The sequence below is a fragment of the Saccopteryx leptura genome, chromosome 6 (genome assembly GCF_036850995.1).
Source record: "Saccopteryx leptura isolate mSacLep1 chromosome 6, mSacLep1_pri_phased_curated, whole genome shotgun sequence".
Classification (NCBI taxonomy): domain Eukaryota; kingdom Metazoa; phylum Chordata; class Mammalia; order Chiroptera; family Emballonuridae; genus Saccopteryx; species Saccopteryx leptura.
This window is the reverse complement of record NC_089508.1, coordinates 92,581,809-92,600,215: the sequence shown is the minus strand read 5'-3', so window position 1 is coordinate 92,600,215 and position 18,407 is coordinate 92,581,809. Positions and strand designations below refer to the sequence as shown.

The 18,407-nt window shown below is 45.6% G+C and overlaps 1 protein-coding gene across 2 annotated transcripts in view; it reads left to right on the top strand.

The window, feature by feature from the left end:
• The window catches only part of SLC7A8 (solute carrier family 7 member 8), a 58,239-nt gene that overhangs the window by 22,967 nt on the left and 16,865 nt on the right, over positions 1 to 18,407 (top strand). Inside the window, exons 1-2 of one of the 2 annotated variants that reach the window (XM_066387917.1) lie at positions 8,582 to 8,706; positions 17,569 to 17,694. In XM_066387917.1, coding sequence (XP_066244014.1) covers positions 17,670 to 17,694 — 25 coding nt within the window. In that variant the 5' untranslated portion in view covers positions 8,582 to 8,706; positions 17,569 to 17,669. Of the gene's footprint in view, positions 1 to 8,581; positions 8,707 to 17,568; positions 17,695 to 18,407 lie in introns of those variants that run through there. The other variant, XM_066387916.1, reaches the window with a different exon arrangement.

Below are 18,407 nucleotides of genomic sequence, written 5' to 3'. Positions count from 1 at the left end.
CCTAACTGATATGAGTGCATGGCAAAGCAACCTTCCCTAACTCACACAGGAGAGCATAGTTGCAAGAATTGCATGAGACACCTAGACACCTTGCGGCCTGGCCATTTGTCAATGAGGGTGGTCATGAGGGCAGTTACTTAATCCTTGCTTGATAACTAGATCTAGAGGTAGTGGTGGTAGGGGAGGGAGAAGAGGGTGTGGGGCAGAAAGAGCTGTTATTTCTGCCATCAGACAGGCTAATAGAGGCTAGGAGGGGGATCATATGAGTGCTGGCCACTGCTATTTCAGCGTCTTGTGCACACAAACACAGCTTTCTTTTCCTGCTGATGCTGCTGAAGTGTCTGAGATAAGAGGCCACCCTTACCCTCCAACTGGAAACTGAGAATCCTGAGACTATTAGTCCACCCCCAAGAGAGAAACCAGGCCACTGGACCCCACACTTCCTTTGCAGTCCTCACACCCACCAAGGGTTGGTGGCATTTTAGGCAAAGACCTTCTGGAGTAGTATAGCCTCACAGATATCCACTCAGGCTAAAGAAGTACAAACCCTCCCAAGAGATAAGGACTGCTCCTGCCTGTAGCACAGTTCCAGAAATACAGGTTGTGTGTGCATGGTCCTTTTGGCAGCCCACACCTCACCTGGACACTGCTAGCACCAAGCCAGGAGGAATTAAAAAACCCTAATGAACCTAATCTGTGGTGGCACAGTGGATCAAGCGTTGACCTGGAACACTGAGGTCGCCGGTTCAAAGCCGTGGGCTTGCCCGGTCAAGGCACATATGGGAGTTGATGCTTCCTGCTCCCCCCCTTCCCTCTCTCTCTCTCTCTCTCTGTTTCTCTTCTCTAAAATGAATAAATAAATTAAAATAATTAATTTAAAAAAAACCCTAGTGACAAAAATGATAAGATCCTTGCCTCTCACAATTCCTAACATCAAAGGTTCAATAAAGCTCATCTGGCCTGTCCCCTGCCTTCTAAGTAGAACTGCAAAGAAATTACAACCGGCTTAACAGTGGTCAGTCTTGCCCTCCAGAGATAGGAATTTTTCAATGTCCATGAGATATGTGTTCAAATACTTTTCCACTTTCATAAGCAGGGAACTTTCTTAAACCCTAACTTATTCCTCATTTCCTTGAGGGAAATGCAAAACAGCTTCTCACTTCACCTTGTGCGCCAGATGGGAGGGCCATGCGGAGTCCCCAACTCCCCCCTCCACTGGGGTGCACATGTGTGTGTAGCCACACACCCACCCTTCCTCACCAGAACTCCCAGGTACTTTGAGTCTGTAGGCAAAGGTTCTGTTTTCTGGTTCATTGAATATATTTTTATTCTTCCAACCCACTTTTACAGGCCCCTCAAAACATTTCTTAAGGTACCCAGTAAGATAAATAAGAACCAGGCTGTCAGGAAGGCTTGGTAAATGCTATCTTTTAATAAATGCAGACATCTTTTATTCCAGCACCCCTCCCACCATCGTCTAGCCACACCCTATCCTCTTAGCAGGTGCCAGGCAAGCCAGTCGTGTAGAATAGGCTCAGTATTCCTTGGCAGTAGAGCTGAGATGGGCCCAGTCCAACCATATTCTTAAGAGAAACAGTCAAGAGTTTGGGGATGGTCTGAATGTAGTGATTTAAGAAACTCTGCTTTCTGCTGTGTCATTGTGGTGTGCTGATGACAGGCTGGATCCACTGTGGAGATGAGAGTTTTTTAGGGAAAGGCCACTCTCTGTGGAGAGGTTGCTGGTGTGTAATGGAGGGCATGGGGTTGAGAAGCTGAAGGACAGGGCAGGATCCCCGTGGGCAGAACTGATGTGACAAAGTCCCTGGCTGGGTTTTGCTATGGGAAGGAGGAAATGAGGTCAAATCGGGTTCCATGGGGTGTTTTTTAGAAAAGATCAGATGAAAAATGATGGTGTGATGAACCAGATGGGGGTGGAAAGGCAGAAAGAACCTGCTGTAACTGGCTTGCCTGCTCAGATTCTGGAGGGGGTGGGGAGGCGAGGAGAGCGAGAGAGAAGGAACTGTGGATTTGGATCACGCTTATGCAACTGCAGCTGCCACTTTGAATTATTTTATGATTTAGGTCAAAGCTGATTATTCACTACTGAGTCAGCAAAATATTCCTACCCACCAGACAGTGAGAGAGAGAGAGAGAGAGAGAGAAAGAAAGAAAGAAAGAAAGAAAGAAAGAAAGAAAGAAAGAAAGAAAGAAAGAAAGAAAGAAACTTATGTTTTAATTAAATAAAAAGCCTTTCTCCCTTCTCCAGAGCAAGCATATTAGTGGGAGGAATGAGTTAGGAAGGAGGGGAACAGGAGGTGTTAAAACTTGGTTTTGGTGACGTCTTTTGTGATTTGCTTGAGGTTTTCTTTTTTCTTTCTTTGTTTCTTTTTTAGTATTTCATAAGTATATTACTATGTCCTCTAGGTAAAAGATGTTCCCTTATCTTCACCCCTCTCTCCTGCCCAGTAGCCCTGCCCTGGTAACAATGGATAGGTGTCCTTACAATTCTAAATAAAACGCATCTATTGCCTGACCAGGCGGTGGCACAGTGGATAGAGCATCGAACTGGAATGCGGAAGGACCTAGGTTCGAGACCCCGAGGTCGCCAGCTTGAGTGCGGGCTCATCTGGTTTGAGCAAAAGCTCACCAGTTTAAGCCCAAGGTCGCTGGCTCGAGCAAGGGGTCACTCGGTCTGCTGTCGCCCCCCCACCCCCATCAAGGCACATATGAGAAATCAATCAATAAACAACTAAGAACCGCAACGAAGAATTGATGTTTCTCATCTCTCTCTCTTCCTGTCTGTCTGTCCCTCTCTCTGTCTCTGCCAAAAAAAAATAAATTAAATTAAATTTAAAAAAATTAAAATGTTAAAAAAAATTTTTTTTAAAAAGAAAGAAAGATTCAGGGATAGAACCAGCTGGCCATATTGACTGATTGAATACTAAGAGGAAGGAATCTATTTTATCTACAAATTAAAATGAAATGTTTCAACTAACTGTCCCCAGCGTTTGTGATTTGTGATGAGCAGTTAGATGTTTGTGTTTCTGCCTTCCCTGTCCTCTCCAAAGCCCTGAGGAGCACTGAGCAGGTCTCTGGTTGGCAGTCTTCCTCAGGTGGTTACCCTAGGAGGCTGCTTGAAAGTCTTCTCTAGAGTAATATAACTTAGGGGTTGGGACTCTCAGGAAGCGTTATATAAACAAGAATCACAATATACTTTGTTCATTCAACAAATATTTATCAAGGGCCCAGGATACTCTTCTTGGCACAGGGGATACAGCAATGAACCAGTAGATCTTTAGTCTCATTTGCAGCAGCAGTAGAAAATCAAACATTTTCTCTTAAGTGTTTGTTGAGTCCACTTGTGTGTCCTCTATAGGTACTGCAGAGTATAAATCATCCAATCATTATCAAATATTCAAGTGTCTGCTCTGCTCCAAGCACTGTGCTAGGCATGAAAATACTTAGGAACCCTCAGTCCAATGTGATTACGACAAGTACACAGGGAATTTCAGTTCCAAGTGGTAAGTTCCCCCAAGAGGACAACATTCAAGGAGCTAGATGTAACAGAAATGGGGTCCCTTTGGGGGAGTTCCAGGTAGTTCTGGATAGCCATAACATACACTTGAGAGACTGGACTTTCCTCTAAGAATAGGAAGGGATTAAAGGGTTTCAAACAGAGCAATGACATTATCATATTTATATTTTAGAAGAATCATGGCTAAAAGGGTAAAGGATGGATCGGAGAGGGGAATAAAATCAAAGGCAAAAAGACCGGTTACCTTGTGGTTATAGGAATCCAGGTTAAAGATGACAATGATGGAATAAGGGATGGAGCAGTGGGAGAGGAGAGTATATGTACAGTTGATCCTTGAAAAACACAGATTTGAACAGCACAGATCTACTTATATGTGGATTTTTTTTCAATAAATATACAGTTGGTCCTCCATATGCCTGGGTTTCATAGCCAAGGATTCAACGACACAGGATTAAAAATAGCATTTTCATTTTGTGGTTGTGAATCTGTAGATGTTAAGAGATGACTGTGTGCATTGTTTACACCATGCTAAGAGGGACTGGAGCATCCACAGATTTTGGTATGAGAGGAGGGGTCCTGTAGTTAAGTGTCTAGGAAGACAAAAGTAATATGCAGATTTTATTTATTTATTTATTTATTTTGTATTTTTTTGAAGTTGGAAACGGGGAGGCAGTCAGACAGACTCCCGCATGCACCTGACCAGGATCCACTCGGCATGCCCACCAGGGGCGATGCTCTGCCCATCTGGGGTGTTGCTCTGCTGCAACCAGAGCCATTATAGCGCCTGAGGCAGAGGCCATGGAGCCATCTTCAGTGCCCAGGCCAACCCTGCTCCAGTGGAGCCTTGGCTGTGGGAGGGGACGAGAAAGACAGAGAGGAAGGAGAGGGGGAGGGGTGGAGAAGCAGATGGGCGCGTCTCCTGTGTGCCCTGGCCAGGAATCAAACCTGGGACTCCTGCACACCAGGCCGACGCTCCACCACTGAGCCAACTGGCCAGGGCCAATATATGCAGATTTTCAATGGCACGGGGGTGGATGGTGAGGTTGGTGCCCCTAATCCCCATGTGTAGAGGGGTCAACTATATTTGACATTTACAAAGTAGAATTAGCAAGATATTATGGTTAATAGTGAGAGAGTCAAGGATGGCACATTCTTGTTGAAATACAGGTGAAATAGATCAAGGAAAATGCTGGATAATATTTTAATGTCTTCTCATTGATGTGGTTCAGACTGGGTTGCATTGGCCCCTCTGTTTTTGCCACCTTTTCTATTCACTCTCTAATACTTAAGATTTGTTGCTGGCACTTGAGGCAGACATCCCCTATGCTTTTGGACTCCATACCTATAATGACAGAGCAAATACCCATTCCTTAGGGCTATTTTGCCTCCTCATTGCCCTCTATGGCCTCTGGAATTTTCTTGTGCCTATAGCCCTGGGAATGAAGGTATCTCTGCTACGCTCACCTTATATTTCTCTAAGAGCAATTTAGTCTTGAGCTCTAATAAGTGAACAACTATTGATACAGTGCCTTTAAGTCCATATATCACAGGAAGCAATTACAAAGATCACAGAGCATTCCAGAATGGAGGTCTTTTTTCCTTGAAATCCATTGATATTGGACACTTCTGTCTTTTAGTCAAAATTCAGACTATTCTCAGATCAGGATTTAGCCACCGATTACCTGAGAAGTCGGGGTCTTCTTTTTAGTTTCAATATGCTTCAGTTCTTGAACCAGGTCATCTCTTTCTTAGATTCCCACAGTGTCTCTTCTAGTTTCCAGTTTTTGCTCTCAGGCTGGAATTCTGTTCAAATAGTATACAGAGCTCAAGGCCTGGAAATCAGGGAATGAGGAGTTTATTCCTGGGAATGTATCCACCCCTGCTTGGGAAAATAACGAATGAGATTGAGGTTCCCTGAAATGGAGTTTTCCTGGAGTTCAGCTTCCACCAGTATGGAAACAACTTGCTGACTTTCTCAAGCCAGCCTAGAAGCTTAAATTCTTCACTGGCCTTTTGTTGCTGACTCAAGGATCACCCTACCTCCCTACCACCACCATCAGCAGGAGCCAGCACCTTTGATTTATAAAATCTCTCATTAATTGTGTCTGGTAAACTTTTAAGGGTAAATGCGGCACACTAAATTTATATCACATACCCAGGAACACAAAATCAGAAGCTCATGGGAGTGAGGCCTAGTGGTATTGGGAGCTTTGGGGGAAAAAAAAAGAGGACAAGATTTGTTTTGAGAGTTTAGCAGTTTGAGGACTAGCAATCCTTGAAATTGGATTATAACTGATGTTGATGTAAGAATGTCTAAACCTGTAGAAAATTTTTAGAAAAATTTGAGTTAAATAGAGGATGCACCTAGAAGCATGATCTCAAAAGGCTGAGGTAAATACTTCTGAGAATAACAGTTGGCCATTTCTTTTATGCATTTGAGATTAAAGAGGGAATGTAAGGAAGATTAAATGAAGGTGGGAGAGAGCAAGGCATGAGTTCTCTTTGACTATAGGATAGTTAAGATTATGTGCTCACTCGTGGCTGGGTAGCTCAGTTGGTACAGTATTGCCCTGATACACCAAGGTTGCAAGTTTGATTCCCGTCAGGCACATACAAGAATAAACAAGTGAATGCATACATAAGTGGAGCAACAAATCAATGGATGTTTTTCTCTCTCTGAAAGGAGACATTTCAAAAGTATGTTAACCTAGATGCACAGAAACAATGGGTAGGGCTTGCTTAAGGCAAAGATAAATCTTCCTAAAGAAGTTATATGCCTGGGGCATGGCTACTTATAATGACCTGCCCAGTTAGGAATTTATGATCAGATAACCTTGTGAGGTTACTTTCCCAGAATTCCTTTTTTCTTCCACACTGACCAGTCTCAGGAATTCTGCAGCATGAGTCCATATTTAGAGATCATTTTCACATAAGGGACTTGAGCATCTGTGGATTTTGGTGCATACTAACAGAGCCCACAAGTCTTCTAGTCCAAGAACCAACCAGACCTTTCAAGACCAACACTCCCACTCCCTTTCCCCCAAGGTTGAGAATGATAGGCTAGCCCTCCCAAGTTCTGTGCAGACCCCTCAGAACCCATCCCATCGCCCTTACTCTGAATCTGTGAGGCATCAGCCCTGAGAATTGGGGCATGAGGTAACAGGAATTCTTCAGGCCAGCGCTGGGACAGTAATGAACAGGATTAAAATGAGGTGCCTCAGGGTGGCATGGCCTCCCCTGCTTTCCGGGTATCCTGCTTTTCTCTTCTCCCCCACTCCAGTTCAGGAGCCTTGTTTAGCTAATGCTGGAGAGAAAACTACTCAGCTCTTGGAAAATGCTGAGCTGGGTGTTTGGGCTTCTTGGCTGTACTAAGTACTGGATGGTGATTCAGCAGAAACTACGGGTCCAGCAACTGGCACTTGCCATTGGAGAGATTAGGATAAAAGGAAGGGGAAGAGAGAGCCAGAAAGGGAAGGGACAGGGATGGCAACCTAGCTGAAAGTTCCAAGAAAAGCTTTGTGATTCAGGACTTCCAGAAGATCCACTGTGTAAAGCCAGTAGCCAGGGCCACCATCACAGCAGCCTGGCCCATGCAGGTTCGCATTGGATTCGGACAGTCAGTAAAGAAACAATGGAGCCAAAAACTGATGAGCCATAATTTTTAATCCTAGCTTGCACCTGGCGGGCAAGTAAAAACACACACTGGGCTCCAAAACCCACTCACATTCAGTGCTCACAAAGCTACTGACTTATCCGAGTTTCTTAGAATCAAAGGTTTCTAGCTCACCAGACTTATTCACCTATGTTCCCCATCTCCTTTCTTCTCCCTGCACAAACTCTGCACAAACTGGCTTCTCACTCAACACTCTGCCATCTTGGCTGCTTCTCCTGGTCTCTTCCACATGGCCTCTTTCTGCTCTCCTCTCTGCTCTCTCCTCTAATATTAATCTCAGGAACCAAGAGAGCAAGCTCCTGTTCTGCCCCCATTTTATAGTGTAGAAATCCAAACCTTTAATCCAATATACAAAATAGGGAAGTCTCTAATACAAAGTCACTTATCTGAAGTTATGATGGGATTGTACCACCTCACATCAAAAAGGGTGGGAAAGGCTTAATCCCCAAACCAAGCCCCAGGCTACAAGGATTCTGCCTGCCCACAGCCTGCCCCCAACACACATTAATATCACCTGGGTGACGGCCTCCACGTGGGCAGCGCCATCTTTAACAAAGTGAGCATAATATATTTTATCTGCCCAACACACTGTGTCTCTGCATCCCTCCTCCTCTGCTTGTTTGTGGTTGGAGGAGAGAGGCAACTTCCAGAAAGCTCAGCATACCTCCTTCTTCAAGAGATTTCTCTGACTTCTCAAATGGTGTCAGTGCTTCTAGAAAAGGGCTGGAGGAGAAGGGCAAAATGTTACTGCAGTGTGGTAGGCAAGATCTATTTCAAAGCCTATTTATGGACCTAAAAGAAGCTGTGTATGAAAGGACTACTTTAATTATTTTTCCCTGTTTTGATGTTTTTGTCTTTCACCAGTCAAGTTATTTACACGTACAATAATACCGACCTTTGTTTTTAGGTAGGCAGAGACTTGAGATTTTATAAAGCCGCTCCTCACCCCATATGAAAAATGTCTTAGCCCTGGGCACACAGGGAAGGATTCTAGGAAGCTGACTCTTGTGTTGGCAGTCCTACCCCAATTTTCCCCAGCCTCTCTGAGGAGGAAGAGCTCAGGCTGGCCTGCTTGGCAGAACTGGAACCTTATCAGAGCCTTGGGTTGTATGTGTTAGAACTCAAACAAGGCTCCGTGTTTTCTTTGCCTATCAGTGCCTTTTGGCATCCGGTACTGGTTACCTCCTAGATCTGGAAACAGTTAGGCAGGCCAACCCGGGGCAGCCTTTCCATAATTAGAAACACGTGCCCAGTTCCTTCCACTGGCAAGGGAGCTGGCCAAGGAGTCCCGTCCAGCCTATCACAGAGCGGAGCGTCGCCACACCCCTTCCCTACCTCCCCAGCAGGCTGGGCACTCACCTGCTGCTCCAGCGTTGGCAATGGAGGGCTGGTCTGAGGGGCATCACCTCACCCTTTTGCTCCAGGTTCAGAGGGAGGGAGTCAGGGGAAGCTGATCAGAGCGTGGCAGAAGGCAGAGAAGGGCACGCCGCAGTAAAAGGTGAGAAAGAAACCTACACCACAGCAGGCAGGTGACCAGGTGAAATTTACGGCTGTCTGTGAGGGTTGAGGTGCTCCATCCCAGAAAGGTGCTTGTTTTGAAGTTCTGGAAAGGAACAGGATGTTCGGACTTGTACAAAGTCGTGTCACTAGCTTCCCTTTACAGCAGCGTCTGCTTAGTACATTCCATCTTTTTTTTTTTTTTTTTGTCCTGGCCCCTTCTCTCTATTCTGCTCCTCCGGCTTTTTCTCTCCCCGCTCCTCTCCCCCTTTCTCCCTGATACTGTTTCTCATGCTCACTCTTCTCTCTTCTTCACCATCTGTGTTCACCCTTTCTACTTCCTGTTTTTCTCTGAAAAGATGAGGAGAGGCCTGGTTTTAGAAACTCTAAAGGAAAGCAGGGCTTTCCAAGTTTCCTCCATCCTACTCCTGAGAAATTCAAATTGAGTTCCCAGAATTCCAGGAGACATGTGATGGTGACATTGACAAGGGCTCAGGGGAAAGGACACGAGTCAGAGGGACAAGTCTGCCTGTGGGACATTATTTTCTAAAGCCCTGAGGGTGATGGACACAACTCTCTTGGTTTCTGAGGAGTAACCATCTTAGTCTACCCCTTTTTGCCACATTGGCAACTTACATTCTGCTGCCCAGAAAACAACCTGGCCAGTATCTTCAGGTAACAGATTCAGAGCTCCAACTGGCACTGTTGGCGGTGACCACGGGTACCACTGACAGGAGCAGGGTGTGGAAGAATTGGGATGCTATCATGTGGTGTGGAAATTTTCCAACTAGATCAGCACATTGTTGACCTCACTTTCATTGCCCCCTTTTATTTTTATTTTATTTATTCATTTTAGAAAGGAGAGAGACAGAGAGAGAGAGAGGAGAGAGAGAGAGAGAAGGGGGGAGGAGCAGGAAGTATCAACTCCCATATGTGCCTTGACCAGGCAAGCCCAGGGTTTCGAACCGGCGACCTCACCATTTCCAGGTCGACGCTTTATCCACTGCGCCACCACAGGTCAGGCATCATTGCCCCCTTTTAGAGAACCTCCCCACTTCCCGCCACTTGGTGTTTTGCAAGGCCTTTGGACAGGGACTCCTTTGGGGTCCTGGTATGTGCTGCCTGGTTGCTCTTTAAAAGCTTTTCTCTTTAAGGTTATATATGCACCCTGCTTTCTGGTCTTTCTGTGTGGTGTCTGGCCCTGTATTAGTTTCCTATTGTGACTGAAACAACTTACCACAAACTTAGTGGCTTAAAATGACTGATTAATCCTTAGAGTGCTGAAGGTCAGAAATCCTAAATTCAAGATATCAGCAAAACCATCAGGGTGACTTCTTCAATTCTTTCTTTCTTCCTCTTTGATCTCTGTTTTGGTCATCTTCTTTTCTAACTCTGATCCTCCTGTCTCCTTCTTAAAGGATTCTTATGATTGGTTTGGGTCTGTTCAGATAATCCAAAATAATCTCCTCATCTGAAAATCCTTAATTTAGTCACATTTACAGAATTTCTTGTATCTTGTAAGATAACATATTCACAAGATTACCATGTTGACATTTTTGGGATGCCATTCTTCTGCCTACCTCCATGAGTTGTGATGTTATCGTCAGAGGGAAGAAGTAAAGGAGAGGTTTCTATGCCTTCCCAGGGATCCGAGTCTGAGGATCAGAGCTGAGATGGGGCTCAGAGGCCTTCCCTGCCAGAAGCAGGAGCTTACCCACACCCTCCACAGTGGACACATTCCAGGATCAGCACTGTCATCCAGCTGCACTTCTCTGCCAGTCCTGCAGCTTTCCCACAGACTGGAAGCAGTGTACTCGCCTCTATTACTTGGCAGTTGAGAGGCCCTGGGTAGGGCACAGAGGGGGGAGGGGGGAAGAGGGGACTACTCTTGCCTGCCTCATTTTTTATATGTCTCCTGTCACCTTGACATTAGGCTTTTCAACCTGTGCAGATTAAGTAAACAATCCCTGACTTTAGCATCTTCTTGAAACTTGATAGTCTTTTTACCTTTTTTTTTTAAAGCTAGATAAAGGAGAAAAGGCCTAAAGAAGTACAGATGAATCTGGGCTTCCGTGAGGCCTTTAGAGAAGCAGCAACCATCCCACAACCAGATTACAATGGACAAGAACCAAAGTTTTATGCCTTTTTATTATTTTGTCCAGCTGGGTCAAAATTATAAAATTCTCCCTTTTGCTAGTGTCTCCTGCTCCTATAGGAAGCATCTCTGATTCCCCTGGATGTCTGCTGGCTTCTGCCATCAGACTGAAGAGCTCTGCCATCACCACACTGTTTTGTGTTCATCTTTTAGTTCACCTCTCTCCCTTCTTACATGTCAGCTTCCTAAGGGCAGGGACCTGAGTCTTATTTTAACTCCTCCACTTACTAGAGTACCTAGCCCTTTGTAGATGACAGCTGCATGGATAGATGGATGGGTGAAAACCCTCACATTGCAAACTGTGGTGGTCACTGGTTCCCTTCAACATGTGGCTTCCCTGGCCCTGGCCGGTTGGCTCAGTAGTAGAGCGTTGGCCTGGCGTGCAGGAGTCCCGGGTTCGATTCCCAGCCAGGGCACACAGGAGAAGCGCCCATCTGCTTCTCCACCCCTCCTCCTCTCCCTCCACTTTGTCTCTCTCTTCCCCTCCCGCAGCCGAGGCTCCATTGGAGCAAAGTTGGCCCGGGCACTGAGGATGGCTCCATGGCCTCTGCCTCAGGCGCTAGAATGGCCCTGGTTGCAATAGAGCAACGCCCCAGATGGGCAGAGCATCGCCCCCTGGTGGGCATGCCGGGTGGATCCCGGTTGGGTGCATGCGGGAGTCTGTCTGACTGCCTCCCTGTTTCCAACTTCAGAAAAATACAAAAAAACAAACAAAAAACAACATGTGGCTTCCCTGAGGTCACTGTACCTTAAGCATACAGAATTCAAGGTTAGACTGGGGAGAGAGGGAACATAGCCTTCAGCAACAGAAATGGGTGCTGGACAGCAGATGGGCAGGGGCAGGATGCCTGAGCAGGGCAGAGGCTTGGCAAGCACTTGGCAAGTGTTGCCTTCATTCACTGACCTTTCCTCTCTGGATGGAGGCTTAGGTTTCAGCCTGCTGTGAGCGAAGCTGCCCTGTGGTACCAGGAGACTGAAAGTACCCTCTTTTCCTTCTGTCACATGCTGTGATCACCTAACTGCAGGTGAAAGGTCATACAAGGCCTGCAGCCATTTGAAAATGCTATTGTCCCCAGGAGATTAGCCTGTTTCCCCACCTCATTCTCAGAATTTCTCTTTTTATTTCTGAAAGGTCCCTATAAAGGGGAAAGGTTAAATATTAGTCAAGGACTAGATTCTTGTGAAGCTGTGGAGATAAGCTCAGGCAGGACAGAAGACACATACCTCAAGTTTAGTTAACAATGTCCCACCCTTCAAACATTGCCAATTCTTCGCCCAGGACACTGTGGAGCTGACTTTTGTGTGTGTGTGTGACAGAGACAGAGAAAGACAGAGAGAGGAACAGACAGACTGGACTGGAAGGGAGAGAGATGAGAAGCATCAATTCTTTGTTGCGGCACCTTAGTTTCTCAGTGATTGCTTTCTCATATGAGCCTTGACCATGGGGCTACAACAGACGGAGTGACCTTGGGTTTAAGCTGGTGAGCCTTGCTCAAACCAGATGAGCCTGCACTCAAACTGGCGACCTTGGGGTTTTGAACCTGGCTCCTCCACATCCCAATCCAGTGCTCTATCCACTGCACCACTGGAGCTGACCTTTTTTGAAGGAGTCTTTCTGGCTACCTTGACAAGGAGATGATTTTGTGTTTTCTATCCTAGCACACGGGAAAGTGGCCACATTTCCCCTCCTGCTTGGTTGTCCTGCTCTGTCCTTATTTTCCTCCAAGCACTTGCTTGGAGGCAAGTCACATCCCTGCCTTCCCTCTCCTTCCCTTGGTAGAGGATAATTTTCTTCTCTGCTCCTTGTTCTTTAATCCTTATCTATCCCTGAGCCACAGGGCTTTTGTGTGAAATCTTCCTTCATTTCGTAAGTCAGTCTCCCTTATCTTTTAGTCACTATAGCTCAGGGGTTGGGAACCTATGGCTCCCGAGCCAGATGTGGCTCTTTTGATGGCTGCATCTGGCTCGCAGACAAATCTTGAATAAAAAAATAATAACGTTAAAAATATAAAACATTCTCATGTATTACAATCCATTCATTTCCTACTGCTCATGTTCATGGTTGCGGATGGCTGGAGCCAATCACAGCTGTCCTCCAGGACAACACCAAATTTTTTTTTTTTTTACAACAAATTTTTATTGGATAATGCATAACATACACAGGTTGTTGTATGGCTTTCATGGAATTACATTTTATATATATATATATATATTTTTTAATTTCTTTATTAATTTTATTTTTTAATTTATTTTTTTTTTAATTTTTCTGAAGCTGGAAACGGGGAAGCAGTCAGACTCCTTCATGCGCCCGACTGGGATCCACCCGGCACGCCCACCAGGGGGCGATGCTCTGCCCATCCCGGGCATCGCTCTGTTGCGACCAGAGCCACTCTAGCGTCTGAGGCAGAGGCCATGGAGCCATCCCCAGCAACGGGGCCATCTTTGCTCCAATAGAGCCTTGGCTGCAGGAGGGGAAGAGAGAGACAGAGAGGAAGGAGAGGGGAAGGGGTGGAGAAGCAGATGGGCGCTTCTCCTGTGTGCCTTGGCCAGGAATCGAACCCGGGACTTCCGCACGCCAGGCCAACGCTCTACCACTGAGCCAACCAGCCAGGGCCTCTTTATTAATTTTAGAGAGACAGGAAGGGAGAGAGAGAGAGAGAGAGAGATATCAGTTTATTGTTTCACTTTTTTATGTATTCCTTGGTTGATTTTTTTTTTTTTACAGAGACAGAGAGAGGGATAGATAGGGACAGACAGACAGGAACGTAGAGAGATGAGAAGCATCAATCATCAGTTTTTCGTTGCGACACCTTAGTTGTTCATTGATTGCTTTCTCATATGTACCTTGACCGCGGGCCTTCAGCACACCGAGTAACCCAGTGGTCCCCAACCTTTTTTGGACCATGGACTGGTTTAATGTCAGAAAATATTTTCACAGGTCGGCCTTTAGGGTGTGATGGATAAATGTATCACGTGACCGAGACAAGTGTCAAGAGTGAGTCTTAGACAGATGTAACAGAGGGAATCTGGTAAATTTTTTAAATAAAACATCGTTCAGACTTAAATATAAATAAAACAGAAATAATGTAAGTTATTTATTCTTTCTTTGCGGACTAGTACCAAATGGTCCATGGACTGGTACGGTCTGCGGCCTGGGGGTTGGAGACCACTGGAGTAACCCCTTGCTCGAGCCAGCAACCTTGGGACCAAGCTGGTGAGCTTTTGCTCAAACCAGATGAGCCTGCACTCAAGCTGGCGACCTCAGGGTCTCGAACCTGGGTCCTTCCGCATCCCAGTTCGACGCTCTATCCACTGCGCCACCACCTGGTCAGGCTCAAATTACATTTTAAAATATGTGGTATTCATGGCTCTCTCAGCCAAAAGGGTTTCCGACCCCTGCAATAGCTTGTGTCTGCTGAACTCCTGGGACTTAGGGGCCCAACCATGTCCCTAACATGCTTCAGAGCTCTAGGGAGAAACCCAGTTGCTAGAGTGATTTGGGTTGGATTGTCACCAGGCATGTGATCCTGAAATCCTTATTGAGTTGAGTAAGATAAACCAAATGTGTATTTATCAGGATGTCTCTGTACATCTGGAAGTTTGGATATTTACAAAATGTTCTCCCTGTTCAGGTACTTAAAAATCTTTTCTCCTACAACATATTTTGATTCTCCTTATATGACACCATCCTGGATAACAGCCCCTTTACAAGGAGTCAAAAGCTTGTACTTTTGAAATCAAATTTCCTTTTGTTCTTTTGGCTCTGAAACCATCTGATGTTCTTGTCTCCTTTTGATGAGTTTCCTGGAGAACAGGGCAAATGGTGTGCATTGTGAAATATGTAGACTGAGATGAGATGGAGGGCTAACGAATTGGAGCATTTTCTTTATTCAAGTATCAAATATTTGCTGAGTACCTATTATTTGCAGGCACCAATGATATGTCCTGGGATTAAAAACATGGAAAAATCACAGTCCCTGCCCTTCTAGTCTACAAGGAGACAGGAAAAAAAAGAAAAGAAAAAAGAAACAAATCATTATATCACAAAGAAGCAAGTGCCAAGATTAGATCTAAACAAAGTGGTCCGGGAGGAGAGGGGGGGACAAACTTTGTTTCTTGACTATAAAATGCAGTTGATAAATCTTACCTGGCAGGCATATTGTCAGGAATAAGTAAAATAATAACGTCTCACAGTACAGGTGACATTTGAGCTGAAGCTTGAAAGATGAGAAGAAGTTTTGCCAGGTGATGGCACTGTGTGGAAGGTTACAGAAGAATAACCATGTCAGGTCCTTACCCTGACAAAATGTTCTCAGATTCAAGTAAGGTTGGAAAATATTTGGAAAGTAAATGCACAGTTTCAGTATAAGCTATTGATAGAACTTGATCAGCTGTTGAAGTAAAATCAGAGGCCTGGTTAGCAGCTTGAGGAAAGAGAGTCTTGTTCATTTACACATATGGCTTGTACCTTGGAGAACGAGGGGTCATCCTGGTCACTGTTTCAGGGGAAAGGGAAGCAAGAGGATTTTAACTGTTTTCCCTTTATTCTCAAGCACTTCCTAACCACCTCGTCCTGTATCACAGGGCTCCCACGGGTTCCTTGGGGAGTGTCATGGCAAAACAGAGGGCCCCTCCAGCCTAGCACTCAGCCTCTGAGCTCTCTTCTCTGAGCACCTTTGACTCCTAGGAAAAGAAGCAGATTAAAAGCCCCCATGCCACCCAAAAAGATAAAGGAATGGTAGAAATAAATACAGGAAAACATGTTCAACATCATTAGTCACTAGGCAAATGCAAATCAAAACTACAATGAAATGCCACTTCTCACCTGTTAGAACAGCCAGACTTTTTTTTTTTTTTTTTTTTTGCATTTTTCTGAAGCTGGAAACAGGGAGAGACAGTCAGACAGACTCCCGCATGTGCCCGACTGGGATCCACCCGGCACGCCCACCATGGGGCGATGCTCTGCCCACCAGGGGGTGATGCTCTGCCCATCCTGGGCGTCACCATGTTGCGACCAGAGCCACTCTAGCGCCTGAGGCACAGGCCACAGAGCCATCCCCAGCGCCCGGGCCATCTTTGCTCCAGTGGAGCCTTGGCTGCTGGAGGGGAAGAGAGAGACAGAGAAGAAGGCGCGGCGGAGGGGTGGAGAAGCAAATGGGCGCTTCTCCTGTGTGCCCTGGCCGGGAATCGAACCTGGGTCCTCCACACGCTAGGCCGACGCTCTACCGCTGAGCCAACTGGCCAGGGCAACAGCCAGACTTTTAAAGCCGACCATAGCAAATGCTGGCGAAGATGCAGCGCATCAGGATCTTGCACACATTGCTGGTGGGAATGCAAAATGACACAGCCACTTTAGAAAACACTTTGGCAGTTTCTTACACGTTTATCATATAACCCAGAATCTCACTCCTGGGTATTTACTTGAGAGAAATAAAAACCCCATTCAAATACCTCTACAATCTACACAAAGACTTCTGTGCAAGTGTTTATAGCAGCTTTAGTCATAATAGCACAAAAGTGGGAGCAACCCAAATGTCCATCAGCTGCCAAATGGAAAATCAAACTGATACATTCATATAACAGAATACTACCTAACAATATAAAGGAACAAACTGCTAATATATGTGGCAGCATAAATGGGTCATAAAGAAACATCATGTTAAGTGAAAGGAGCCAGACACAAAAGGCTACACATTTTATGCTTCCATTTATGTGACAGTAGGGGAAGGGGACTGACATCAAAGAAACACAACATATGAGAGAACTTTTTAGAGTGTTAGAATGTTCTATACAGGTGTGTTAGTGATTAAACAATTGAATACATTTGTCAAATCTCATCAAATTGTATACTTAGAGCCTGACCAGGTGGTGGCCCAGTGGATAGAGAGTTGACCTGGGACTCTGAGGATCCAGGTTCAAAACCACAAGTCACCAACTTGAGCTTGGGCTCACCAGCTTGAGTGTGGGGTCACTGGCCTGAGTGTGGAATCATAGACATGACCCCAGGGTTACTGTCTTGAGCCCAAAGGTCGCTGGCTTAAGCAAAGCGTCACTGCCTCGGCTGGACCCCCCCCTGTTTCCCCCCCCTCATTGCACATATGAGAAAGCAATCAATGAACAATTAAGGTGCTGCAATGAAGAATTGATGCTTCTCATCTCTTTTCCTTCCTGTTTCTGTCCCTGTCTCTCTCTCTCTCACTCTCTTTTTCTCTCTCTTGCTAAAAAAAAATTGAGTGCTTAAAAATGAATTTTATTCTATGTGTATTATACCTCGATAAACTTAAGTAACAAAAGATTTCCCTAAACCTCTGTTGCCCCAAAACCAGGCTCAAGAAGATGACATTCAGGATCCCACCAGCTGCTCAGGGTGCCCCTTGAATATATAATGACTTGAAAACAAAACCCACACTTGTGTCCTGATCAACTGCTGATTTTCCCCCCTAAGCCAGTGCCCACACTTCCGTGCCTACTTCTGGCTTCTAGCCCTGGGCAAGGCATGTTCTGAACAAGCCCTAATTTGTGGCCTGTAATCCCCATTCATAACCCATGAACCTAGCCAAAGTTTCTGGTCACTGGGACTGAGCCTGTAGGGTATTTGGCTCATCTGCTACAATTCCATGAGCAAGGAGCATTTCTGCATCTGTGAAGAGGGCATCCTGCAGCCTCAATATTGCCCCTGAGAGTATGTTTGGGGGTCTTTTATTTCAGTGCTCCTCACATGGGTCAATTGCTCCAGTGTGCGGTGGGCCACCCGAGTTCAAGACATTTTCACAGCTGGGAAGCTCCTGGCCCTGGCCCTGATCATCATCATGGGGATTGTACAAATCTGCAAAGGTGAGTGTCATTGAAACCATGAGGCCCTGCCCAAATTTCCACCCCTTGCATGTACACACCCCCTCACACTGTCTTTGGATGTGTACATGCCCAATTGGGTGAGATTTCCCAATTCTGGCCTTAAATGACTTCTCTTCCTCACTTGCTTGACAAAGGGGAAGAGAAACCATTTTCCACAGGAAGTAGAGCATGCCTTGCCTGTTAGCAAATTCAGTCCTCCCATGCTGACCTCAGGGCTCTGAAGACCCCAGATTTTGGGCTCCTATTGCCCTCTTGCCCCAACCCTAGGGAAGCTCCTTGCATCTTACTTGTATTGTGTCCATATCTTAAACTAGGAGATGCAGGAGGAGATTTTATATGTTTTTAAATTACTCATAATCTCTACAAGGGAGAGCTCTACATTCCTGGGGTCTCTGCCAACATTCCCCACTGGATTTGGTCTTTTCCAAGCCCTAGTCTGTATTTGGTTTCCATGGGACCCATAGCACCACGAGGCTCTGCCCAGTGTCACTGCTTCCTAGAGAAAGTCAGATGACAAGCCCTGAAGGCAGTGTGGGCGCCTGGATTTTTACTCCAGGAAACATAATTAAAGTTCTGCTATATAAAATGTTCATAATTATTTTAATCAGTTGGATTAAGTTCTTTAGCAGGTTATATTGTTTTCAGGAATTTAGACTTAAGGAAATCACCATGCTATATTTTCAAAAATACAG